The sequence below is a fragment of the Nelusetta ayraudi genome, unplaced genomic scaffold, assembly GCF_046127955.1.
Source record: "Nelusetta ayraudi isolate G7.1 ecotype Tasmania unplaced genomic scaffold, CSIRO-AGI_Nayr_v1 ptg000134l, whole genome shotgun sequence".
NCBI lineage: Eukaryota > Metazoa > Chordata > Actinopteri > Tetraodontiformes > Monacanthidae > Nelusetta > Nelusetta ayraudi.
In genome coordinates, this window is record NW_027466184.1 from 1,600,065 (window position 1) to 1,626,253 (window position 26,189).

General features: G+C 49.1%; 1 protein-coding gene across 2 annotated transcripts; it reads left to right on the forward strand.

Moving 5' to 3' along the window:
- The first annotated feature begins 163 nt into the window (after positions 1-163).
- On the forward strand, positions 164-25,625 carry LOC142904972 (lysine-specific demethylase 6A-like). 2 transcript variants are annotated; one of them, XM_076051410.1, is made up of 30 exons: positions 164-360; positions 509-572; positions 4,930-5,038; positions 5,142-5,191; positions 5,848-5,906; positions 6,391-6,511; positions 6,662-6,716; positions 8,356-8,390; positions 9,140-9,233; positions 9,348-9,474; positions 10,024-10,122; positions 10,240-10,459; positions 11,275-11,415; positions 13,440-13,571; positions 13,947-14,018; positions 14,109-14,216; positions 14,352-14,738; positions 15,339-16,222; positions 17,135-17,264; positions 18,142-18,247; positions 19,079-19,284; positions 20,704-20,765; positions 20,859-20,933; positions 21,039-21,187; positions 21,623-21,737; positions 21,827-22,014; positions 22,563-22,704; positions 22,812-22,938; positions 23,685-23,855; positions 24,240-25,625. In XM_076051410.1, exons 1-30 carry the CDS (start codon positions 173-175, stop codon positions 24,267-24,269), a joined length of 4,446 nt encoding a protein of 1,481 aa, XP_075907525.1. In that variant the 5' UTR covers positions 164-172; the 3' UTR covers positions 24,270-25,625. The 2 variants fall into 2 exon arrangements, with proteins under 2 accessions (XP_075907525.1, XP_075907527.1); XM_076051412.1 differs by lacking the exon at positions 11,275-11,415.
- The last annotated feature ends 564 nt before the right edge of the window (positions 25,626-26,189 follow it).

Below are 26,189 nucleotides of genomic sequence, written 5' to 3' on the forward strand. Positions count from 1 at the left end.
TGTGACGTTTGAGGAGAGACCCGCCGGAGAGCGCCTCTGTCCCCCCCGAAAGGATTTACTATATCGTCGCGCATCTCTTCATCCAGCAGGAGAAAAGTTTCCCATCGCTTCCTTCTCCTCGGCTCGTCTTTTTTGATTCGAGCCGGTGGCTCGCCGCGTCGCCGATTCTCCCATGCAATCGTGCGGCGTGTCGGTGGCCGCCGCCGCCTGCGCCGCCGCTCGGAGCCTCGGCTCGGCTGCCGCTGCTGCTGCTGGTGATGAGGAGGGAAAGAAAATGGCGGCGGGAAAAGCGAGTGAAACAGAGGAGGACTTTCCGACACTGACAGCCCCGGAGAGGGACAGTCTAGCCGGGATCGACAGGTCGGCACGGCACGCCCTTGCACTCACACGCACGCACCGTTGACAATTTCAGCTCATTTGTCCCGCTGTGCATGCCTCAAACGGTGTCCCCTCGGTCCCCCCTCTGCCAGTGGTACTGAGCCGCCTGTGTTGTCTTCTCTGCTTGCAGCTCACTGTTTGGATTTCACAAGCTTCATGAAGATGGCGCCAGAACGAAGGCCCTGTTGATAAAGGTAGCGTTTCTCGCCGGATGTGTGTCCCACCCCCCTCCAGCCCAGCGGCCTCGACCACCGCTGCCCTCTCCCGCAGCCTTCGGCTACACTTTTAATTCTCCCCCCTCACAGTGGAGGCGGCAGGAGCACCAGTGGCCCTCTATCTCTCTCTCTCCCCCTCTCTCTCTGGCTAAGGCCAGCTAGCCCAGCTAGCCCCAGAAGCTAACTGGCTAGCGCCGCTCTCCTCCGGTCAACGGCCAGCCTTTTGCACTGCACCTGCGGGCTCCGCCGCCTCCGGGACGTGATAACCGCCAGCCGCTCGGCCTCGCAGCCCCGCGGTCAGCAGCGACTGGCTGGCCGGGGCTGGAGCTGACAACACGGTGAACGTTGGTCCGGGAAGCCGCCCTTCCCTTGTTAGCCGACGGCTAACGTCACTCCGCGCACCGTAGCCCCGTCATGTTACCCCTCAGTCGGTACTAACGTCGTCATGGTTTTGTGTGGCACATTAACCGTGTGAGCTGCTGCCGGGGGTGCAGGTGGTGCTGGAGGGGGGAAATAATCACACAACACCCCCCGACACGAGTCCAGTTCCCCCCCTCGGTTCGGTGCGGAAAATTTCGAGTGTCACACAGACACACAACTAGGCAAATAAACACGCGTGTCTTGTGTGTGTGTGTGTGTGTGTGTGTGTGTGTGTGTGTGTGTGTGTGTGTGTGTGTGTGTGTGTGTGTGTGTGTGTGTGGAGATCCACGGTGAATGTTTCAGCCACCGGGTGATTTCTCCGGAGTGCAGCCCAGCTACAGCCGCCCATGGTGCGGGACACCTCGGAAGTGTCCTCATGTAGCATTAGCCGCGGCTGCTGGAGCAGCCTGCTGCCTTCAGGATGTGGACAACGTGCGGTGCAAGCCTTTTGTCTCGGGCTCGGTTTTTTCTTTTGTTTTTTTAACTGTTCGGTGGGTCTTTTACCACCGACGCCACATTTGAACATCCAGATCGTCGATTCGGGTCGCTGTGCAGCTACAGAAGGCCACATTGGCACGCCACCAGAGATCCGTTTTCGAGCGTGCACCGTGCAATCTGGTGCTGCTTGAACATCAAACTGGGCCTTGTGCACGAAATTGCATCTTACCCATGGAGGTTACACTGTGAATTAAAATAGATGACACATTCCATCAAAGCGCTCCGTAAAATGTATAGTTATCCTTGTTTTCACCCCCCTTATTTGAAAGCCTGGTGTCATGCCATCATGGTGCCCGTCCTGGACTCACAACATGCAGTTGATCTCCAGAAATGAGCATGTTTAGCGCTCTGTTTACAGCGTCCTGCTAAAGGCGTTCTGTTTTCTGGGTCTTTCGCATATTTAGGAGGTGACGAAAAATAAGGAGGCGGTGTCAGAGAGTGGAATTAATGTGTGTGCACGTGTGCGCGTGTCACTTACCTGGTGGAGTTATCAAGTGCCGTTTGTGACATCACAGAGGGCTGTTTTTCAGAAGTGCACGTTTCACCCCCAGCTTTCTGAAAAGTACAGCAGATAAAAGACATGAAAGATGGATGATGCGCTATATAATTTATATATGCACCATTTATCAATTAATGAATATGCAAAACTGTATCATAGAGGCATCAGAATATGCAACATGGTTTTGGATGAAGTCTGGGCGTCACAGTGTACAGATGCAGCCCTCCGCTGAGGCGTAAGAATAGTTCCCCCCGCCCCACCACTCCCCCTCCCAAAGAAAAACAAACAACAACAACAGACTTGTTCTATGTATGCACATGAGTAGATCGCCAGGGCATCTGAGGACAAACGCGTGAGATCCATCATCACGGCGTATAGCAGAGAATGCGGTGATGTCCGCGTTAGACAAACACGGCTGATGCAGCGAGTTGCCGAGACGCGCCGTCAAAGAAGCCCTTCGTTCAGTTCTGTGGCAGCGCCAACGTGAGTGCGTTTGAAGGAAGTGGCCAAACACCTGCTTTGCTGGATTCAAACGACCACAGTTTCCTCACTGCTGATTTGGACCCTCCTGCCGTCTAAGCGCCATGGAACTCTGGATCGCTCGCCCATCAGACACCTGTGACATGGACTCTCTTCCTGTATATAAACCCAGACTTACAACCCGTCTGTTCAAAACGTGCTACTCTAACCATTTTATTTTAGTTTTTATTGTATTTAAATTATTTATTTGGTATTTAGGGCGACATATTGGCGCAGTGGTTAGCGCTGCCGCCGCACAGCAAGAAGGTTGCAAGTTCGATTCCCGGCCTGTGACCTTTCTGTGTGGAGTTTAGCATGTTCTCCCTGTGTCTGCGTGTGAGGTCAATTGGAAACTCTAAATTTCAGAAAAGCGCAGAAAATCAAACGTACTATTGTTTGTTTTTAAGACGCGGAGGATTGCGACCCGAGCATCGAATACTAAATGCAGAGGTTTGAATTTCGTCAGCCGCTCGTACGCGACTCGGCTGTCTGGCCGCGCCGTCACTCTCTGTCTACACGCAAGATAAACTGCGAGTTCAACCCTGGCGACAGAACTAGGTCACTGTATCACCACCAGTAAGCGGCGAGCGGCGGTGACGTAACCCCGCCCGAGGCTGCGCCGCGCCTCCCTTTCACGTCGCGCCTCCCGTCAAACCTTTTTCTTGCCAAGGCTTCTCTGGGCGTCACCTGCGCCACTTCCGGGTCGGCGAGGGCGGCTGGAGCTCGCACGTCGCCCGGCGTGGTGGCCGAGCTGCCGATAACCTCTGATCCAAAACAGTTGAGCGAGGTCATTATTAGCACGGCCAAGTGGGTTCAGTCAGCGAGCGAGGTTCAACGATAAGAAAAGTGCAATAAAACACTTATTATATGTCAATATGGAGGTAACTTGTGAAATAGTTTTGTTTCAACCTGAATATGGAACAAGCAAAGCGTCATACTAAACAGCTTAATATTGCACACATGCAAAATTGAATAAAAAAAAAAAAGAAAATCAGTAAAATAAATTAAATTTAAATTTCAACAGTAATCTTTTTCCACGAGCTGATAAAACATTTAGAAATAAAATAACAACAATAAACCGATGAAGTTGTAATTATGTCCTTCAATAAACATCCCGTCCTGGCTGACATACAAAAATACAGAGCAGAGCATTCTGGGATTTGTAGTATTAACGCTACATGTGCTGTATAATTGCAGCAGGCCAGCAGCTCTAGTAGTGATTTTGGCCAGTGGCCAAATTTGGCCCGAGGGCCAGAGTTTGACACCTACGTCAGGAAGTGTTTGCCCCAGAAGTTGCAATTATCCAGATTCACAATGTTTTGTTAGCCGTCGCTAGCACATGGACTAGATTCACCTCCTCCCTCCCTTTTTTTTAATGACTCAGCATTTTGCACGTTGCAGCCACGGGGAAATGTCTCCCAGAAAGGTTCCTTCCCGCTGCCGTCCTGCGAGTGCCGGTGTCAGTGGCGGGAACTCTCTTTGCAGTGAACTAGCCAGAGAGTAGCTTGTTGGGGAGGGAAGTGTATTTGTTTCACTTTCGTTTAACCTGCGCACTGTTTTGGGAGTGTGATGCCTTCGGCCCCTCGTCGTTGTCATAAATCACGTCCTAAACACAAGCAAGCAGTTCAAACGCTTGCGTTGCAAAGTAGTCGAAATGTTCGAAGATGCGTTTGGGGGGGGGGTCTTGGAACTGTTCCAAGTTGGAAAATTACATGAATTAATTGCATTAATTAGAGGGACTCAGTCAAGTGGTGATAATTGGACAAGCGCGGAGGAATGCAAGTAACATTGAGTTGTTGTTGTTTTTTCGTGCCGTAAAACGTTGAAACGTGTACATGATGCACGGCAACATGGCCGCCACAAACAACAACAACAACAACAACAACAACAACAACAACAGCAACAGATGATCGCTGACTGATTAGATTAAAATGTCGAGGGAGGTTTGTTGTTTGTTATAATAATAACAACGTTCGGAGCAAAAGTGCTTCTGAATCCGATATTTAAAAAAATAAGCAGTTGATTATTTAATGACTGACTAACTGACGTAAGGAAGCGACGGCTCCATCCGTTCCTTCTCCGTCCCTGCGCGCCCTCCTGCGGTCAGTGCTCCAGGGGGCGCCGCTTACTTCACTAGAGAGGCAAACGACTTGAGCAAAATGCCTCGATGGGAATTGAACCCACAACCTCCTAAGCTGCTGTGCCGCCTGCTCGACTTCACTGCACGGCTGTTGGATGAACAAATGTTAACAGATGCTGAAAAAAAAAACAATATTCAGAAATAATTGAAAATAAAAATGCACCTGCTTCCCTAAATAAATGCCGAATCTCTCTCTCCTTCTCTCTCTCTCTCTCTCTCTCTCTCTCTCTCTCTCTCTCTCTCTCTCTCTCTCTCTCCAGGCTGTCCGCTGCTACGACTCGCTCATCCTCAAGGCTGAGGGCAAAGTGGAGCCTGAGATCTTCTGCCAGCTGGGCCACTTCAATCTGCTGTTGGAAGATTACCCCAAAGGTTAGTGGAACCCGATTGGCCGACTCTCTGACTTTCTATCTCTCCATTCGTTGTTTGTTACCCCCCCCCTCGGTTGTAACCCTCCTCTCGGCTCTCATTGCAGCATTATCGGCCTACCAGAGGTACTACAGTTTACAGTCAGACTACTGGAAGGTGAGACGCAGCGTTCACACTCTCACATCCTGTGCACACACACGCACTCACTCTGACTTTCTTTGACGCAAATTAGCATATTTCCTGTGGCCTCAGCTCGCTAGTAGTAGTAATAGTGGTAGCCGTAGTGGTAGTGGTAGTAGTTTCAGGTTTCACAATTGTTCCCCAGGGGTTCTTATTTTGCGGTCAGCCTGGTACCTGGTAATTAGTCACTGGTTGACTGGTTGCTGGTCCGTTCTTCAAGAAGTTCCTATAATTAGTTTTGGATTTTTCCTTTGTTCTCTCTCGCTCTCTCTCTCTCTCTCTCTCTCTCTCGCGCTCTCGCGCTCTCGTGCTCTCTCTCTCTAATAAGGTTTTTGTTGTGAATTCCAGTGCGCCTTGCAGGTGCTCATAAACACACTGTGTGTGATTTCTTGGGAGTAAAAGTCGCAGCGCTCGGCCCCGAGTTGTCTTTGCGCGCACGCTGGCAATAGCGCCAAACTTGCAAACATGATATATTAAAAACAGGCCAGTTTCCTGCGGTAATGGTTCGACTTTAAGTGAAAAAAATAGTAAGTCATCTTAACCTCGTGTGTCTCTCTGTCTCTCTCTCTCTCTGTCTCTCTCTCTCTCTCTCTCTCTCTCTCTCTCTCTCTCTCTCTCTGCCCACCGCCCAGAATGCGGCCTTTCTATACGGCCTGGGAATGGTCTACTTCCACTATAACGCCTTTCAGTGGTGAGTCCCAACCCGTCTGCATCTATTACTACTGCTGCATGTTTCACAGACCAGAACTGGACTCGATCAGCTCGGTCGTGGTCCACGCCGCGCTGCGCTCGTGCGCGTGTGTGTGTTTGTTATTACCAGCTGGACGAATGGACGGAGGGAAAAAAAAACGCTCTGGAGGAAAAGCTGCCTCCTGCTGTTGCCATGGCGACCTCACTGAGAGAACTTGGTTTCTGGCTAATTCGCTGTAAAAAAAACACAAACCGAGAGAAATAAATGAAATACTCGGACTGCGAACATCAGCAAACGCATCGATTCCTCTCACAAGCTTTGAATTTGGTTTTCAGAGGGAATTATTATATATATATATATATATACATATATTATATGTATTATTTTATAATTATTTTGTTATTTTATTTTATTTTATTTATTTATTTATTTATTTATTTTTCATTTTTCAATAATCATTGCCTGTCCCTGTCCCCCACCAAAGGGCGATCAAAGCATTCCAGGAGGTGCTGTACATCGACCCGGGCTTCTCCCGGGCCAAGGAGATCCACCTGCGGCTGGGCCTCATGTTTAAGGTCAACACCGACTACGAGTCAAGCCTAAAGGTAATAAAAACAAAAAACAAACTATTTCACACATACGATGTCTGAGAGAGAGCCGACAGAACCCAGAGCCTCGAGAGTTCACGGTTAAAACAAGCAGTAGGTTGGCCGGTGGGACTGACCTCTGACCTCTGACCTCTGTTCCCCACGCAGCATTTTCAGCTGGCTTTGATTGACTCCAACCCCTGCACTTTGTCCAAAGCTGAAAGTGAGTAGCGCCTCTTTGGGATTGTTTGCTTTGTTTCTCGGGTTTGCACACCTTCTCATCCAGGGGAGTCGAACTCATAATGTCAAACGTGGTCTTGGTCCTACATTGATACTCATTGAAAAAATGCTCCTCCAGATAGAACAGTGAGCATTTTTAATATGGACCCAAACAAGTTTTGTTTCAACACTGAACATGGAACAAAGCAAAGCTTATTACTGTTCAATAAATACCTTTATATTGCACACATGCAAAATAAAATAACAATAAACCAATTAATTAATAATAATATCCTTCAGTGAGCGTCCTGTCCTGATTGGCGCACCAAAATACCAGCAGAGCTTTCTGGGATTTGTAGTATTAGCTGTACAAGTACTGTGTAATACCAGGCCAAATATAGTTAAACCGTGGGCCAAATTTGGCCCAGCGGGCCAGAGTTTGGCACCTATGTTGGTAAGTGAACGAGGTTAATTATGTCTCCATACGGTATATATACGATTGTGAGCATTTTTTTTTTGTAACAGACACACAACTCGTCCAGGTACGAAGATAACATCTACAATAGTCTCGTGTCCGTCATGAAAGAACAATGCTAATAGTTGCTCACCTTGTGCTTTTAGCAGCGACGGATAAAAAGATTGGAAAACAATGACAAGCTCATGAGATTAAACCAATCAAACAACATTATTGTCAACATATTGCGCGTTGCTCCTGTTCAATCACGGAGCACATCAGTTTGAAACAAAGCTGCATCCGGAGTTGCTTCGTCCCGTCTCAGAGTCTCGGCACTTGAACGCCTCGTTTGCTGGATGCTGAAGCGCAACGCGGTGCCAGCGTCTCAAAGAGGGACGGAAACCTGAACTCCTCCGTTTCTTGCTTTGTTGCTGCTGCTGCTGATGATGATGATCTATCAGCCAATGAGAGACTGGCGTGTGCGGCGCATCACACCTGGAGGGGGGGAACTCCTCGCTCTCCTGTTGTGTCCTCTGTCAGCTGGTGAGAGAGAGGGAGAGTCGGCTGGAGCAGAGTAGAGTTATTTAATATGCTGCTGCCATCTCACCTTCCCCCACCCATCCTCCTCCTCCCCCCATCCTGGTACCTGTTACCTTGGCGACAGCAATAACCCCCCCCCCCCCCTTCGCTGTTTGCTTTTGCCTCATCGTGTCTCCCTCCCTCCCTCCTTCCCGTCCTCCCTCTCTCCCCTTTTTATTATCACTTTCTCTCTTACACACTGGCAGCAGCGAGGGCAGCAACCCGTCTTTCTTCCCCTTCCTCTCTCTCTCTCACTCTCCCTCTCTCCCTCCCTCCCTCTCCCCAATCTGCTGAGAGTCACTCAGGCAGCTCAGATCAGAGACGCAGCAGCAGCAGCAGCAGCAGACAAAGGGAAGACTGCTGCCGGCCGCCGCAGGAGCTGCTGCACGTCGGGAGGACGACGGGGGGGCTGTAGCCCGACTTTAGCCCAGGCTATGCTAGGCTAGGCTAACCTGAACTCCCTGCTGGTGGGGGGGGTGTGTGTGTGTGTGTGTGGGGGGGGGGGGGTATTGGAATTGCAGGAAGCCCCTCTTGACCAACCTCCATTCTAACCTGCCCTTCTCTTGTCTTTCTCCTCCTCCACCTCCTCCGCCCCCCCACGCCCCCACAGTCCAGTTCCACATTGCCCATCTCTATGAGATCCAGGTAAGCACTCACTTGCACTTATTCACACTTATTAGCTCTTCCTAACACTGTTTTAGAGATGTAAATCATTTGTTTGTGTGTATTTTATTTCTTCGCATTTTTTTAATCCACTCTTTGCGCCGTACTTGCTGCACTCACTATGCTAATGCCCCCTGCGTGGGATCAATAAAGGCCTTCTTGTTCTTATTCGTACTTTTATTCTTTAAAAAAAAAAATCGAGTTTTAGTTGCGTCCTCTCCCAAGGACACGTGCCTGGGCTCCTGCTGCCGCTAATTCAGACGAAGGCGTTCGCCGGGCGTTGAAGATCCGAGGAGTGTGTGTGTGTGGGGGGGGGGTCCCTCCCTCCCTCCTCCTCCTCCTCTTCCTCTTCTTCTTTCCCCCCTTCGTCGTCACTGTATTTTGCAAGCAGGTGTGGGCAGACCTGAGGAGGGAGCGTGCAGGAGCGGGTGGGCGGGGCTACGGGAGATTATTCCCTCGAGCTGATCGGTGCGTGGGTTGCCACGGAAACAAGGAACCCCCCTCTCCGCCTCTCTTTTGTATGCCAGTGGTCTCCCTCCCGCCTCTCCCTGCTGGTGCCGGCGAGTACAGTCGCTCCTCGCTGGAGTCCTGTTTGTCAGACGGATTCTCCCCTCGCTGACGCTCGCAGCGTCGTGTCCCGATCCCGCTCTAACCACACCGGGGAAGGAAATGCCACCTATTTCCAACACACCCTCTCACTCTCTCACTCTCTCGCTCTCTCTCTCTCTCAGAAGAGACACCGGGCTGCCAAGGAGGCCTACGAGAGCCTCCTGCAGATGGAGGATCTCCCCGCGCAGGTGAAGGCCACCACCCTGCAGCAGCTCGGTAAGGAGGCCCTGAGTCAGGAGGACGGTTCAAGCAGATGCTGGACAGCCACTGACTCTCTCTCTCTCAATCTCTCTCTCTCTCTCTCTGTCTCTCCCCCCCTCTCTCTCACAGGCTGGATGCATCACACGGTGGAGCAGCTGGGGGAGCGGGGCAGCAGGGACAGCTATGCCATCCAGTGTCTGCAGAAGTCTCTGGAGGCCGATCCCAACTCCGGACAGTCCTGGTACTTCCTTGGCAGGTAGGTGGTGCAACTGAGCGACAGCCAAAAATGACATCGGAATCCTTTTTTTGTGTGTGTGTGTGTGTGTGTGTGTGTGTGTGTGTGTGTGTGTGTGTGTGTGTGTGTGTGTGTGTGTGTGTGTGTGTGTGTGTTCATCAGCTTCAGGAGTTTTGATTCACACTGCCGTTGAAAAGTTTGTGTTGCGAGTGAGTCACTTCTGCAGTGAACTCCATTAGAAGCAGCTGCATGAAATAATCCACTGGAAAGAACATTACCAGTGCAGGAAAATCAGTCAGGATGTGCTGAACACAAGATGGGATGGATTTGACAGCAGTTGCTAGGGATGCACATTATCGATGACACACGCCATTTAACAAAAAACCCAGTGTAAAAAAAATGTTAAATTAATTGCGACTAATTTAATTGATTAAATTCTTAATCGACAATTAATCGATAATCGATTAATTGTTAACATCCCTAGTTGTTGCCTTCAGTGTGTAATTGAATGCGATTTCAGAGAACAGAGCCAACAGTGCAGGAGTTGAATGCGTGTGTGTGTGCTTCCAGGTGCTACTCCAGTATTGGCAAGGTCCAGGACGCCTTCATCTCCTATCGGCAATCCATCGACAAATCAGAGGCCAGCGCCGACACCTGGTGCTCCATCGGGTGAGAGTCTGCTGGAGGAAGAGGAGGAGGAGGAGGATGAGGAGGAAGCAGAGGAGGAGATCTCATTGGTTCCCTTCCAGACCCTGCTCATTGTAACCTCTCCCCACTCCCCCCCAGGGTGCTGTACCAGCAGCAGAACCAGCCCATGGACGCGCTGCAGGCCTACATCTGCGCCGTGCAGCTGGACCACAGCCACGCCGCCGCCTGGATGGACCTGGGCACGCTGTACGAGTCATGCAACCAGCCGCACGACGCCATCAAGTGCTACATCAACGCCACGCGCAGCAAGGCCTGCGCCAACGCCGCCGCGCTGGCCCACCGCATCAAATGCCTGCAGGTGGGTTTTCCCCAGCTTTGGACCGGCCGAGTTCGGACCGGCAATAGTTCACGCTATTTTAGTTCTTACTTACTATTAATATAATTCCTTCAAGTTCGGCGGGCCGGATTGGAAACCAGCCGCATCTGGCCCCCGGGCCATAGTTTGCCCATGCCTGAGCTAGGTTATACTTCCATCTTATTCTGACGTCATTCATTTTAAAAGCCTGGAGGGAGGAAAAAAATCTGTCGTCCAATCCAATGAATGAACTTTCGACGACTAATTAGCCAGAAAGATTAGACAGGAAGTCCCGCCTCCGCCCCAACCTGCAGAGTAGCTACTGTAAATAGTGATGAGTTGATCAGTGGGGCGTTGTGGGGATGTGGGGGGGGGGCAATACCTCATGAGTCATCTCTGTTATGTATCGGAGCGATTATGTCACTTCCTTCTCTTTCTGTTCTTCCTTGTGTTGTTTTTGAAATAACACCTGCATGCAGGAATGTTCCATCTGCCACCAGCTGTGTGAGCATCACTGCATTAAGACAAGCAGCAGCGGCGGCCTTGTCTTAATGGGACTGTCGAGGGTGGGGGTGGGGGGTGCAGCGCGGGGATCGATGCTGCACACGACACATATATTCCATTTGCTGCTCATTTCCTTGTTGTTTCCTCGAGCTCATGGCTTTCACTCCAGCAAGCGACCAGACGGCAGAAAAAAAAGCCTTGTGGGTTTTTTTTTCTTTCTTTTCTTACTATTATTTACAAGCTTTTGTTTATTTGATTTTTTTTTTTTTTTTTTTTTTTTGCTTTTTTTCACGCCGCTCTCCATTCCCTCTCAGGCTCAGTTGAGTAACCCCCAGCTCAGTAGCCTACAGCAGGGTAAAAGTAAAATGCTCCCTCTTATTGAGGAGGCGTGGAGTCTACCAATCCCAGCAGAGCTCACCTCCAGGCAGGGAGGCCTGAGCGGGGCACCGCAGCAGGTGAGACACCCAGAGAGAGACACCCACACCCCTCCCCACCCCGCCTCCCTCCAACCCTTTCCCCCACCACCACCGCCCCACCCGCGGGGTGCAAAGACGGTACAAACACGCATGCACCCGTTTGTTCAATTAAGAAAAAGCGCCGCTGGGAAGCACTTGGACCGTGGCGCCATGAGTCAAATAAATAAATATGCTCAATAATAAATAAAAATTTGATGACATTTTTTTTTTTTAAACAATTAATTTAATTAAAATTAAAAAATGCATTTTCCTCTCTTGTGCCTTGACCCAAGTGAATACATTTGCTACTAGTACTTCCTGCTTCCACTCTGCTGCTTTGGATCTGGATTTGGCCCAGAATTGAGAATTAAAACTCTGTGGTGTTTGTTGCATTTTTGCGATCATGTCAAAAAAAAAAAAGGGAAATCCAATAAAAAAAACAAACAGCGAACAAAGAAACTGCTCCCAACTTGTTTTGGTGGCGCGTTACCGGCCACGTGTTGCCCATCCAGCGCTCCCTCCAGCTCACAGCAGCCTCGACTTCACCCATCATGCTCCACTTTCACCAAAAAGAAGCAAATTCAGTAGTTCAGTAAGACGCTTGTTCTCTGCCTTTTGATTAATTTCTCTTTCGATGTTGTTTTCGCAGCAACATTTATCAGCAAATAGAAAAAACAAAACAAAACACAATACTGCCCCCCCCCCCCCCCAGAGTGATGGGTGAGGTCGTGCTCGCCACAGACGCTGCTCATTGGCTCTGTCCATCCCCCCTCCCCCTCCTCCCCCCCCCTCCCTCACCCCAGTAGTTGACCTTAGATGTCCCAGCAGCCACTCACTCTGCGCTGCCGCCGCAGTGGCACCACCTAGTGTTCATAACCGTCACCTCAACTCAACCCACTCATCACGCAGTAGATTTTTCCATATGTTTTTTTTTCTGTGTGTGGTCCTTGTCGTCTAACTGACTGGCAGCTCTTTAATAATGCACCACATTGATCTGCTTTGAGTTTATTTTATTTATTTTTTTTTTTTGTCTCTGTTCACCTTTATTAGACCTTCGATTGGAACCTTGGGGATGTTTTCACTTGGTCGGGGTTGAAGTCGTGAATTGAGACGGATTTAAAAAAAATAAAAATATATACATATATATATATATATATACATATATATATATATATATATATATATATACATATATATATACATATATATATATATATATATATATGGCATTTTTGTCTAAATTCATGAAATTCAGAAACATGATTGCAGTGAAAGTTTTTCTCCAAGGTCTGATCTCTCACAAATAGAGGCAGAATGAATGGAAGAATACTGAGAGAGGAGCTGTTGCACTGGAGATGATTCAAGGCCTTCAGATTATTGAACCTGAATGTCAAAAAAACAAAACAACCAACCTTTTCCTCACCATCATAGTCCAACCAAATATGGCAGCCAGTTGAACTTTAGATTTTACTCTTAATTTTTTTATGGACTACAACTACTATCTGATTGCATTTAGTTGTATTGTAGACATATTTATGAGCTCCTGCCAGCCTACCTGGAAAGAGTGAGAATTGCACAGGAGCTGCTGTTGCTGCGGCAGCTCCAGGACAGCAGCAGTAACATCATCAGTAACAGCAGCAGTAACATCATCAGTATCAGCAGCAGTAACATCATCAGTAACAGCAGTAGTAACAGTAACAGCAGTAACAGCAGCAGAAGCCGGGGAACTTTTTTTCCTTACTTGTGTGCCAACCAATGAATGACCATGTTGCTCTTCTTCTCTCTCCCTCTCCTCCCTCCTCCATTTGCATCCCTCGCTTTGCCCTCTGACCTTGCTGCGCTCCCTCTCTTCCTGTGCCACCACTCTGAACCCACTGGCTCGCCCGCCCCCCCTCTGTTGTTTTTTGTTGTTGTTTGTTTTGGCTGCCCTCCACGTTTCCTCTCTTCCCCTGCGACCTTCTCATCCACTCACTTCTTTCGACCCAATTCCCGCCTCCTCCACCTCAACCCCCCCCCACCACCAGGCCTGTAAGCCCAACCACAGTGTGGAGGGTGGAGGCTCGGTCCAGTCTCTGCCCCCTCAGGTGGGCTCTCTGGGCCCCGCTGAGGAGCCGTCCTGCCCGGCTAAGAGGAGAAGAGCCTCCAGCCCGTCCAAGGTGAGCAGGACGGAGGGGACTCTGCCCTCATTCATGCCAAACCAGTGTTTCTCAACTGGCGGGTCGCAACCCAAAAGTGGGTCGCGGAGCTGTTTTGACTGGGTTGCGGCTTCGCAGCTTCGTCTCTATATTTATTGAGAAATTGTTGGGCCTTCATTTTGCAGGACGCACAATTCAATTCAGTAATTTCAATGATTTATTTATTAGACAAGATAGAAGAGGAGCTGGTGTTTTTATTTTTGTGGAATAATTTGAGTCAGGACTTCATCATCAGGAAATAACTGTGTCGAGAAGCGCTGATGCTAAACAGCCCAAGGATGATTATCTTAAAAAATGTATGTACGTATATATTTATTCTTACCCCCTGTGTTTCAGACGGATTCCTGGGCCGCTAACTCGGCGCAGCAGCCAGTCCCCAACTGGTACCTCTCGCCGCAGAAATTACAGGTCCCTCACATCTCGCCTCTTATTATTTTTGAAGCCTAAATTTCGCCGGCGACCTCGGCATGAACCTTTTCATCTGATCTTTTCCTGCAGTTGCTGGAGCAATTGCGAGGTAACCGGGCCGGCCTGAAGCCGCCGCAGCTGCAGATGCTGGGGCAGCTGGAGGCTCAGCTCGCCATGATGCAGCAGCACCAGCACCAGGTGGGGGCGCCGCTCACATCTCATCCCACTTGATGTTTTTTTTTGTTTTGTTTTGTTTTTTTGTCAGTTTTTCTGAATCGCGAAGGCTCGCAAAACGTTTCAGTTTGTCATTGTTTTTGCGCTGCACTCTTCCAGATGAGACAGAACGCCTCGGGAGGCCAGGTGCGACCCTCCCTCCCCAACGGCCCCGCCCACCTCGCCCTCCCCTCGCCCAGCCCCGGACTCCAGCCCGCCCGCCCCCACCTGGGACCCCACCTGGGACCCCACCGAGCCCCGCTGGCCAACGGGCCGGTGGGCGCCGGGAGCCACGGACCCCCGAGACCCCCCCTCCCCTCGGCGTGTAACAGCAGCAGCAGCAGTAATAATAATAATAATCAGTGGAGCCCCGCTGGACCCAACGGAGACGTGCCTTACCTGCAGCCTGCCGCCGGCGCAGCACCGCTACCTCACACATGCACAACAAGCACCACCACACAGGACGCCACGCTGCCGCGCCAGGCCCTGCACCTAAACTCCTCTCAGGTGAGACACCTGGCTGGGAGGTGGGGGGCGTTTGGTCAAATTAGTGGGAAAAGTCATGAAATTTCACCGCGACTGACGAATTACCGCAGGCATGGGCAAACTACGGCCTGGGGACCATATGCGGCCCTTAAGCTGAACTTGATGAAATGATATTAATAGTCAGTCAGTCATAAAATAGCTGTATTTAGCTGTATTTCCTCCATGTTTTCAGTGTTTTCCGAGTCATTTCAAGAAAGAGCTAAACACCGTGGGGCTTCAAAGACACTGATTTGGTTGCAACTTTGCTTTGGTTAATTTTCAATTGACATTTAAAGCAACATTTTTTCTACATACCCCATGATAGATTTTTTCCTCCTATGAGGTGGCTCACCAAAACACTCCATCCATCTGCTGCTGCTCCGCTACCCCCCCTCCGTCACACTTTAGAACCCACTGTGGCCCCACCAGTCAAACAGTTTGCCCAGGCCTGAACTAGCTGCTCACCAGTTCATTGTTCTGCTTTCGTATAATTTCTTGTGAGGTCACAGAAAAGTCCTGGAAGGTTGTTTTTCTTTTATCTCTGTCTAACTGCCACTCTCCCCCCCTCCCTCCCCCCTCCAGGGGCCTCACTGGGGGCCTGCTCCGCTCGGACCGGGCCCCGCCACCGTGGGCCACCTCCCGCACCTCCCCACGCCCAGCCCCTCCTCCTCCTCCTCCGCCCCCACCTGCAACCAGGTGGGACACCCGGCCGGCGCCCCGTCGTCGCCCCCCCACAACCACCTCCCGTCGCCCCCCTCCCTGCCCCCACCCTCCGCTACCTCAGGTGGAGCAGCACCTGCTGCGCCCGCCGCCACCAAAGACGGCAGCAGCCCGGCCGCGGCCCTCGGCAACGGGGGCCCGGGGGGCAGGACGCCGCCCCCTCCCCTTCCCCCGCCTCCGCCGCCGGCCGACAGCGGCAAGGAGGCAGTGGTGCTGGCCAATCACGTGCAAGCGGCGGCGGCGGAGGGCGAGAAGCCGAGCTTCAGCGCAGACAATCCACGACTCTCGGCCCTGCTGGCGGGGGCGCGGGACTCCCGGGAGGGAGAGGCGCCGCCGCCACCAGAGGGCGCCGAAGCCCACAAGAGGGTCAACAACGTGCACCCGGCCGCCCGGCCCCCCTCCACGCCCCAGGGGGCCGGCAGCTCGGCCGCCTCCTCGCCCATCTCGGCCGTGTCCACCGCCACGCCCTCGCCCAGGTCCTCTGAGCAGCACAGCCAGCCGGGCGCACAGAGTCCCGCTGCCACCGTGGCGGCACCACCGCCACCACCCGCCCTCAACGGCAACGGCAAAGGAGGCATCTCCGAGGACTCTCGCAGCCCGCTGAAGGCCGAGCCGCCCGCCGCCACCTCCGGCAACCCCGGCCTCAAAGCCACGCCCCCACACGGCCACACCTCCACCACCTCCTCATCATCGTCGTCCTCCATATCCATCTACCCCAGCTCCACAGACGTGCTCAAGGCCTGCAGGTGGGTGACCTCGACAGCATTTTTTAAATTATTTCTTGTGAAAGTCACTGGATTTGGGAAAAAGATAATAAAAGAATACATTATTTCATATGTGTATATATATATATATATATACACACACACACACACACACACACATATATATATATATATATATATGAGGGCTGTCGAAGTTAACGCGTTAATAACTCCTTTTAACGGTACTAATTTTCTTAACGCAAGGTTAGAATCTGGTTCACACTGGAGGCAGAATCGCCCTGAAGATCGGGCGAGAGCCTCAGCCCTTCTGTTCATCCTGAGTTCACACCGGCCACGGAAGCACCGCTAAAAAAATGTTGATTAATCGCGAGTTAACTCGGGACGCTAATGTGATTAATCACAATTAAATTTTTGATCGACGGACAGCCCAAATATATATATTTGTACATATGTATAATAATTCAGTTAGTGAAAACCGAACTAAATTATTTGTTTTATTAATTTACGACTGTGGATAAGGTGGTTAAAATAGTTTTTAATATCTAAAAAATAAATAGTTTGAGCAGCTGCTGAATCATTTTTCGTGATTTTGTGTGTTGCATCCCCCTTTGAAAATGTCTCCACCCAGTGGATCGACGGCGTTACTGCAGACCCTTGGACTCAAAATTGTGTTATATAACAAGCGAAGGCCACTGGGCGGTCTTGTTGCTGTGCAGATTGGAACCATCAGCAGAGTCTTTCACTGAGTCACTTTGGCTGCTGCTTTGTCAGATCATCTTATTAACAGATGAAATTAATTGGGAGGAGCTTCATCATGAGGGAAGCCACTTGATTTCACAGTGTGTGTGTGTGTGTGTGTGTGTGTGTGTGTGTGTGTGTGTGTGTGTGTGTGTGTGTGTGTGTGTGTGTGTTTGTGTGTGTGTGTGTGTACAGGAACCTGGGCAGGAACGGCCTCTCCAACAGCAGTATCCTCTTGGACAAGTGCCCCCCGCCGCGGCTGCCCCCCCCTCCCTCGCCAGCCCTGCCCAAAGACAAGCTCAACCCCCCTACGCCCAGCATCTACGTGAGTGGACGCGTATTGGTCATCAACTGGTCACCAACTGTCCCTCCACCTCTGGTTCTAGCCCCCCAGAGGGCAGTCAAACTCAAACACACAGTGGGGCCAAAATGTCAAACTTGGACAAAGTCTTGTTCCTAGTGTTGTTAAAAATATCGATTAAATATCGATATTGAAAACTAAAAATTGTGTCAGTATCAATTTTCTGTACATGTATGAATACTACTACTTCAGCTGTACTTCAGCGGTACTTCAGCGCAATGTCCCCCCCGTCGAAACCCGGAACTTCCGCAGTTGCTAGTATTGAAAATCAGTACTTTCCAACGTATCGTACCGAAGTCTGAAATCCAGTATCGTAACAACACGACTCGGCCCACTATAGATATTTCTTGCAAAAATCTTCCTCCAGATAAAACAGTGAACCTTTTTATATGGAGCGAAACAACCTGAATATGGAACAAAGCAAAGCGTAATACTATACAATAAAAAACCTCAGATTGCACAAATGCAAAATCCAATTTTAAATAATAAAAAAAACCACAAAACATCAAAATAAATAAAAATTGTATGCCTCAACAGTAACCTTTTTCCAATCATACATTTAAAAATAAAATAACAACATTAACCCCATTAAGTCATAATAATATCCTTCAAATGAATGTCCTGTCCTGATTGAGCAGAGCATTCTGGGATTTGTAGTATTAGCGCTACATATACTGTATGATAGCAGCAGGCCAGCAGCTCTAGTAGTGATTCTGTATTGGCCTCGAGGGCCAAATTTGGCCCACGGGCCAGAGTTTGACACCTATGTTCTCAGGCCACCCTGACCGTCTAATCCACGATTACTTCCTGTTTATCGCCTCCCCTTCTGTCCCCTCTACAGCTGGAGAACAAGAGGGACGCCTTCTTCCCGCCGCTGCACCAGTTCTGCACAAACCCCTCCAACCCCGTCACCGTCATCCGAGGCCTGGCTGGAGCTCTCAAACTGGGTAAACTAACCCCTACTTTTAATGTCAGTCCTCCTCAACCAAGTCACATTCTATCTATCTATCTACGTATCTATCTATCTATCTATCTATCTATCTATCTATCTATCTACGTATCTATCTATCTTATCTATCTATCTACGTATCTATCTATCTACCCATCTATCTACCTATCGAACTACGTATCTGTCTGTCTATATATTTATTTATCTTCATTTTGTTTAATTTATTGTATTTTATTTTGAAGATGCAAATTTGACAAGGCTTCCTAACTGTGATTAAACAACTCCTTTACATAAAATCATATAGAAAGAGCATTTCAGGAAACAAAATTAATAAAACACAGAAAAGAAAACAAGTGACCTATTGAAAAAGGAGTGAAAAGAAGCATGGCTTAGCTCTCACCCCTTTCTCCAAATACAATATATATGTATGTATGAATGTATGTATTTGCATATACACATGTATATGTGTGGATATATACCTGTTTATGCATGTATGTATATATATATACACCTACTGTATATATGTATATATATACATACATATTTGTATGTATGTATATATACATATGTATGAATATACAAATATGTATATATGTACGTATATAATATATGTATGTATATATATTTACATAGCCTCCTACATACATGCACTTACATAAACATATGCACAATATCTACCTACGCATTCATATAACGTCACTCTCTCTCTCTCTCCATATAGATACACACACACACACACACACTTTCACACAGGCATATACAAGTACACACACAATCAACTTTTGAACTTAACCGATCCCCCCTGTGGTTTGATATCTGTGTTGTGCAGACTTGGGTCTGTTCTCCACCAAGACGCTGGTGGAGGCCAACCCGGAGCACCTGGTGGAGGTGTGGACGCAGCTCTCGCAGCCCGCCGACGAGAACTGGGACGCAGCGGGCAGCAAGAAGATGTGGCGCTGCGAGAGCGCCCGCGCCCACACCACCATCGCCAAGTACGCCCAGTACCAGGCCGCCTCCTTCCAGGAGTCACTGCGGGTCAGTACTCATTTGGCTTTTTTCTTCTTCTGTAAAAAAGTGGTATCGGTGCATCCCTAGCCATTTATTATTATTACTATAATATACTAATATTATAATATCATATTAATCGGATTCCACCTCTAATTTTTTTTGTCACATTGAAAAGGACGGGCCACATTTTGCATGTGCGCTGCGCTAAAGGTGCATTTGCACTACAGACTGACAGTCGGTCAGTAGATGGCAGCGTGGAGCCTTTCAGCTGCGGCACCACCAGCGCAGGTTCACCTTGCTGGCTGGTTTCTGCGTCTGCAGTCGAGCGTCCAGGCTGAGCGACAGCTCCGCTGGCTGAGTCACGCTGCTCACTGCACCACAACCATGTGGCAACACCACCCACCCACCAATCACAACAAACCAGCTGTCTTTGCGCTTCAGATTGTTTTTTTCCCCATCTTTTTTTAAAGAGCAAATCGATGTCCCTTCGATTGGTGTTAGTGTCGGGGAATTAGTGAGAGTTAGTCCCGCCCCTTCAGTAGGTCTGTAGCAATACACCAATCGATACACCAATCTCACCACATACGCAATATTCAGCTGACGGTACAATTCAATACTTTTAAATACATCATTTAGGATTTTAAAGAGACAGAGTGAAAAGTGAATGCATCGATCAGTGACACAAAATGTGGCTCTGACTGGACAGAGAGTGGACAGCTTGCAAACACTGGACACAGTGAATCACAGATGTGATGGGAAGATGAGTTGAATTTGTTGAAGTGAATTGAAATGAATCAAACTGACAGCCGAGGCAGCGAGTCGCCGCCAGGGAAGGAAAAATAAAACATAGCAGCCAAAAGTTCAAGTCCACAGGAGCTACATTTAAAGGTCTGCTGTGTAAAATTTGATCTGATTTACGATTTTTATATTGGTAAAATTTAACATACTGCCCATAAGTACATTAATAAACGTGTGTCCTCACCGTTCAATAAAAGTAGTTTGGTTTTCTCACCAATAGAACAGTTCTTATTCAAATATGAAAATCTCCATAGATCAAAAAGGGTCTTGGTCCCAGCTAGCTGCCATCTTGCTTTAGGGTGAACGCTGGCGTCCTCAAATAAACCAACGAAGAAGAGAAAGAAAAAGGTGGATGAAGTATCCACGTTTGGGTGCGCAGGCCACCGTAGTTCACTGGCAAACTCATGACAGGGAGGGAGAGTGAAAGATGCGGTCAAATATGTAACCACTTGTGATGTCGCTGTTTCTTCTTCAAAATCTCCAAATATTGCACACTGGAGCTGTTCTCCAACTTCACATTGCGTGGAGGCTTTTGAAAGGTCGGGGTGCTGGTGGTGTTTCAGCTGGGCTCGTAGGCTGCTGCTGTCATTTCCGGAGTGTTTCACGTTTGTGTGACACAGCTTGTAAACCAGTTTCTCTTCTTCTCAGGAGGAAAACGAGAAGAAGGCGCTCAAGGAGCCCTCGGACACAGAGCCCACCTCGGCAGAAAGGTGTGGTTACAAAAAGTGCTCGACCTACTTCACCCCCCCCCCCCCCCCCATCCCACCCTGGAACGTTGCTAACTGTCATCACTGTGTCTCCAGTGTGGCGCGCAAGAGAAGAGGGCCGCTCAAGCACATCAAGTTTGGAACCAACATCGACGTGTCGGACGAGAGGAAGTGAGTACGGCTCCTCCTCCCGCTAACCCTCACCCCCACCACCACCACCACCACCACCACCCTGTCCTAACCCCCTGGCCTGCCTCTTCCCTCCCCCGCCACTAGGTGGAAGCAGCAGCTGCAGGAGCTCAGCAAGCTGCCAGCGTTCGCCCGGGTGGTGTCAGCCGGCAACCTGCTGAGCCACGTGGGCCACACCATTCTGGGCATGAACACAGTGCAGCTCTACATGAAGGTGCCTGGGAGCAGGATACCAGGTGGGGGCATGCACACACACACACACACACACACACCCTCCATTTCATTGAGATGAATCAAGAAGGAAATGGTCTTTGGGCCAACTTGGAGAACCAGCGGCTGGATGTTGTTCTCCTGCTCAGTGGTTCACACTGAGTCAGCGATGATCTCCACTCACTTGGAGACTCCATCCACTGGAGTCACACTCACTGGAAGCAGCAGCAGGAATCCCTCAATCTTATTGCCATCAGGCCATTTTTCATTTTTGTTGTTTGCTTCTTTTTGGAGCTAAACGTGCAATTGAGGTTTTAATGATAATAGTTGATTGAGTGACTGATTGAGTGATGGACTGAAGTTTATTTTGAACGTAAAGAAAGAAAACAAAAAATGCAATATCAGATGCTCAAAAGGGATGTTCTCTCTCTCTCTCTCTCTCTCTCTCTCTCCCCCTACAGGTCACCAGGAGCACAACAACTTCTGTGCGGTCAACATCAACATCGGTCCGGGGGACTGTGAGTGGTTCGCCGTGCCAGAGCCCTACTGGGGGGTGATGAGCAACTTCTGCGAGAAGTAAGCCCCGCCCACATTCTGCCACACCTGCTACCTCCGCCCCTCCTCCCAGTCTCACCACTCTCTCTCCACTCCCCCCACCCCCCCAGGAACAACATCAACTTCCTGATGGGCTCGTGGTGGCCCAACCTGGAGGACCTGTACGAGGCCGACGTGCCCGTCTACCGCTTCATCCAGCGTCCGGGCGACCTGGTGTGGCTCAACACGGGCACCGTGCACTGGGTGCAGGCCATCGGCTGGTGCAACAACATCGCCTGGAACGTGGGGCCGCTCACAGGTACGCCAACATCTGGACTAATCACACAACTCCCAAAAATTCAGCTGACCTTAACAGTTTTTTTTGTGTTTTTGGGGGTGCGGGGGTGGGGTTGGGTGGGTGAGGGGGGCATCAGTACTTCGGTCTTTGCACTCACCAAGGAGTTCCAGATGCAACGTTTTGACCTTTACGGCGATATTCTGAAGCAATTCTGTGCTGATTAGTGACCTTTTTTCCGCTCCTCGCCGAGCTGATTGCGCCACCATTTCAACAACAAACGCACCTCTCCTTTACTACCCCCCCGCACACCCCCAGATCCCCCACCGACCTCCTTCACACGCCCCCGAAACTTCCTCTTCTTCGCAAGTCAGTCAATCTGTCTACTTTTATTTGTACAGCGCTAAATCCCATCCAAAGGCCGCCTCAAAGCGCTTTGTACAATCAGATTGAAAACCAACTGAACCAAATGAACCTGCAAGTTGCTCCCATGTCTGTAGGACAAAGTTGAAGTTTGACCCCTGGTACAGGTCAGCAAGTGATATGTGTGTTTTACCCCTCCCCCATCTCAGCCCACCAGTACAAGCTGGCCGTGGAGCGCTACGAGTGGAACAAGCTGCAGAGCGTCAAGTCCATGGTTCCCATGGTGCACCTCTCCTGGAACATGGCGCGCAACATCAAGGTGTCGGACCACAAGCTGTTCGAGATGATCAAGTGAGTGGCGCGGGTGTTTCCAACCCCCGAGTCGGATCTTTCATCATGCCAGGTCGGGGGCCCGTTTTTAAAAGTAGATGTCTACATATATATACGTCTGTCTGCAGGTACTGTCTGCTGCGGACGCTGAAGCAGTGCCAGTGGGTGAAGGAAGCCCTGGCAGCGGCTGGCAAGGAGACGGTGCTGAGGCCCAGGACGAGGGACGAGCCAGCCCACTACTGCACCATCTGCGAGGTCGGTTAGTGCCCCCTCCTGGGCCGCAGGAGGAGGGGGAGGTGTCGGGGGGGGGCAGGGAAATGTAACAGAGTTTCACATCTATGGCGAGGAGCGGTCGAATCTAGCGCTAGAAATGACATCAATAAATGAACCAGTCTGTCCGTCAACTTCACGGTGAAGTGTGTAATATTCGGAGATTCTGTAGAAGAAACAGCGACATCAAGTGGTTACATTTTAGATTGCAGCGTCTTTCACTCTCTGCTTCCCCCTCTCAAGCTTGCCGGTGAGCTACGGTGGCCCTGTGCACCCATACGTGGATCAATAAGGGAAGCCTGGTGTGGACAATCCAGCTGCCTGACAGCATAGCGTTTGGTATTGAGGGTGAATGCTGGTGTCCTCAACTAAACCAATGAAGAAGAAGGTGGATGAGGTGTCCAGGTTTGGGCAGGCAGGCAGGCCACTGTAGGTCACTGGCAAGCTCAGGAGGGGGAGAGTACGGAGTCCCAAGGGGAGTTAAATGAGACTCTGCAATCTAAAATGTAATCATTAGATGTTGTTGTTTCTTCTTAACAATCTCCAACTGGACCTTTACTGCTTTTGTTTTCAGTGGCTAACTGCGATGGGTCCCCTGTCCACTTGGTGGCAGTGTGGGGACGCTGAGGCAGTGATAGGCCGTCACCAGAGAAATGTTTCTGGAGATGTGTTCGGAGGGCTGAATACGGGACAAGCGAGTGACGGCGTGTCTCCGTGATGTTCCCTCACAGGTGGAGGTGTTCAACCTGCTGTTTGTGCGCCGCGAGCTGCTGTCCAAGAAGCAGCAGGTGGTGCACTGCCAGGACTGCGCCCGCAAGGGCAGCGCCACGCTGGACCACTTTGTGGTGCTGGAGCAGCACCGGATGGATGACCTGATGCAGGTCTACGACCAGTTCACATTAGTAAGTCACCGAGGAGAGGGGGGGGGTGAACTTAAAGGAAAAAAAAAAAAAACTGAGAGAAAAGCTAAAAGTTTGTGGTTGAACTCCAACAGTGGGAAAAAAATTCAAATATATATGAACCATTCTATAAGTAGAATAACCAAATTATATAAAATTATATTATATTGTACTGTATATATATATTGTATATTGTACTGTATACTGTTGTATAAGTATACGCTTATATTCATGTATTTATAATATTATAAATATTTTTAATATTAAAAATCCTAAATTGAGCCAAATTTGACACACTGGACCTTGAAGCTAATATATTGATGAGCATCAGGGCTAGTTGTTAGCAAGCCCTCACTGAGCTAACAGCTAATCACCCTCTCTCTCCAGGCTCCGCCCCTGCACTCATCTTCATCTTGACATTAGGCGCCGCCTCTTCTCTCCTCTTCTCTCCTCTCCTCTTCTGCCATGGAGCCATGAAGCCCGCTTTTTAGTTTTTCTTGTCAAAAAAGAAGAAGCAGGAACTCGTCTCGAGCCTGAACAAAAACCGCAGACAAACAGAACCAGAACCAAGCCAGAGGGAGGAACCCAGTACCAGTGTGGACCATTTCTGATATTCAGGAAGCCCAGGCTGTCTCACTCTGCACCTCCACCACCCAGGACTGACAGACCGGAAGGGGGCGGGGGGGCGAGGCAGCCAAAAGCGTCTGTCTGTCTATGCAACCTGTTGGGTCAGGGGGAGGCCCCGCCCACCCCACCCCTAGCCCTGCCCAGCGAGCTTCACCGGCAGGACTTGTGTCCCTCTTCCTCAGCCACCTTCTCTTTCCTGGAGGACTTTAATCAAGAGGGGGAGGGGGAGGTTGGGGGGGGGGCGTGGAGAGGTGGAATCATTTTTTGTAGATACTGGAGAGAGAGAGAGTGAGAGAGAGAGAGACTACTGACTGGACTGCTTCTCTCTCTCCGTCTTTCCCCTTTGTTTCGTTTTGTTTTCCTCTATTCTGGTGACGGATGATGATTTGATTTTTCTAGTATCCCCCCCCACCACCACCACCACCACCACCACCACCTCCCTCCTCACCCCTCCTCACCCCTCCCACCTTATATTTTGTTTGCCCCCCCTCTGCCCCCTCCCCCCCTATGAAGCACTAGCGTAACTACTAGTCTTTTTATCTACGGTAGTTGGTAATTTTAAGACTCTTTCGACAGCAAAATCTCCAAAATCCAAAAAAATGATCGTAATGTGAAGAGTTTTAGGTGATTCTTCTTTCTTTTCTACTATTCTTTTCTTTTCTTTCTTTCTTTTTTACAACTCTTTATGTTTGTGTTTCTCTTTTCTTTTCAGAACTTGGGCTTTTTTTTCTCTCTCTCTCATTTAGGTAAAAAATGGAAAGAAAATTGAGGAAAAAAAAATCTCACTTGCCAAGTCACAAAGAGAATGGGTTGCACATAGACTTATGGAATAAAAGTTTCATTTGTGATTTTTTTTTTTTGTTTTGTTTGTTTGTTCCTTTGTTTCTAATCTTGATGTAAATTACACTATTTATAAATGCATATTTATTGCTTGAAAATATTTGTTGATGGAATGCTGTTATTTTTTCCAGAGTACCTGCCATTAAAATTTGAAGGAGGTTTGTCATTTTAACAACTCCTCGTACATTTTCTATATATAAATAAAAGTTGCTTAGCAAGCATTGTACAGAAACGGACGTTTAAAATTGTTTTATTGTTTGAAGAATGTTTTATGACCAGTCAATAAACACAAAAGTTGTCAAATTACCACTGCGGCTTCCTGGTTCATCTGGACATACAATCTGTACACAATGGGAGTTTACAAAAAGGACACAAAAAATTCAAGTTGCGTCCAAAATGTCACACCGGTGCAGCGAACGCCTCACGACCGGACCGAGCCTCGCTGGAAGTGTGGCAATAAAGGTTCTGCACTGCACTTAAGTGTACAATTTTGAATACACCATACATACATACATACATACATACATACATACATACATACATATACATGTATAGAAATATATTTATAGTTCTATGGACGCTGATTAGTGCAGACCTGAAACCCAGCAGACAATGTAGCTGTAGACTGACGCACACAGAATCCTACACTATATGCCAGGTTCAGAACGCACCATCATTCCAAAGAAATAAAAAAATAAACTCAAATTACAGTGCACTTCAGGATTCACTCTGGCAGAGAACACTGTGACCTTTCAGCTGGAGGCCTGTGGAGCATCGGGGGTGAAATCAATCAATCAATAAAGTGAGAATAATAATGGATGCAGGTGACAGGTGACAGGAAGAGGCCGACTCCTGCTGAGGTTCTGCTGC

Coding starts and splice junctions, on each gene's coding strand:
- LOC142904972 (XM_076051410.1), top strand. CDS start 173: ATGCAATCGTGCGGCGTGTCGGTGGCCGCCGCCGCCTGCGCCGCCGCT. Junction 10,123..10,239: donor GACACCTGGTGCTCCATCGG/GTGAGAGTCTGC, acceptor ACTCCCCCCCAG/GGTGCTGTACCAGCAGCAGA. Junction 11,416..13,439: donor TGAGCGGGGCACCGCAGCAG/GTGAGACACCCA, acceptor CCCCACCACCAG/GCCTGTAAGCCCAACCACAG.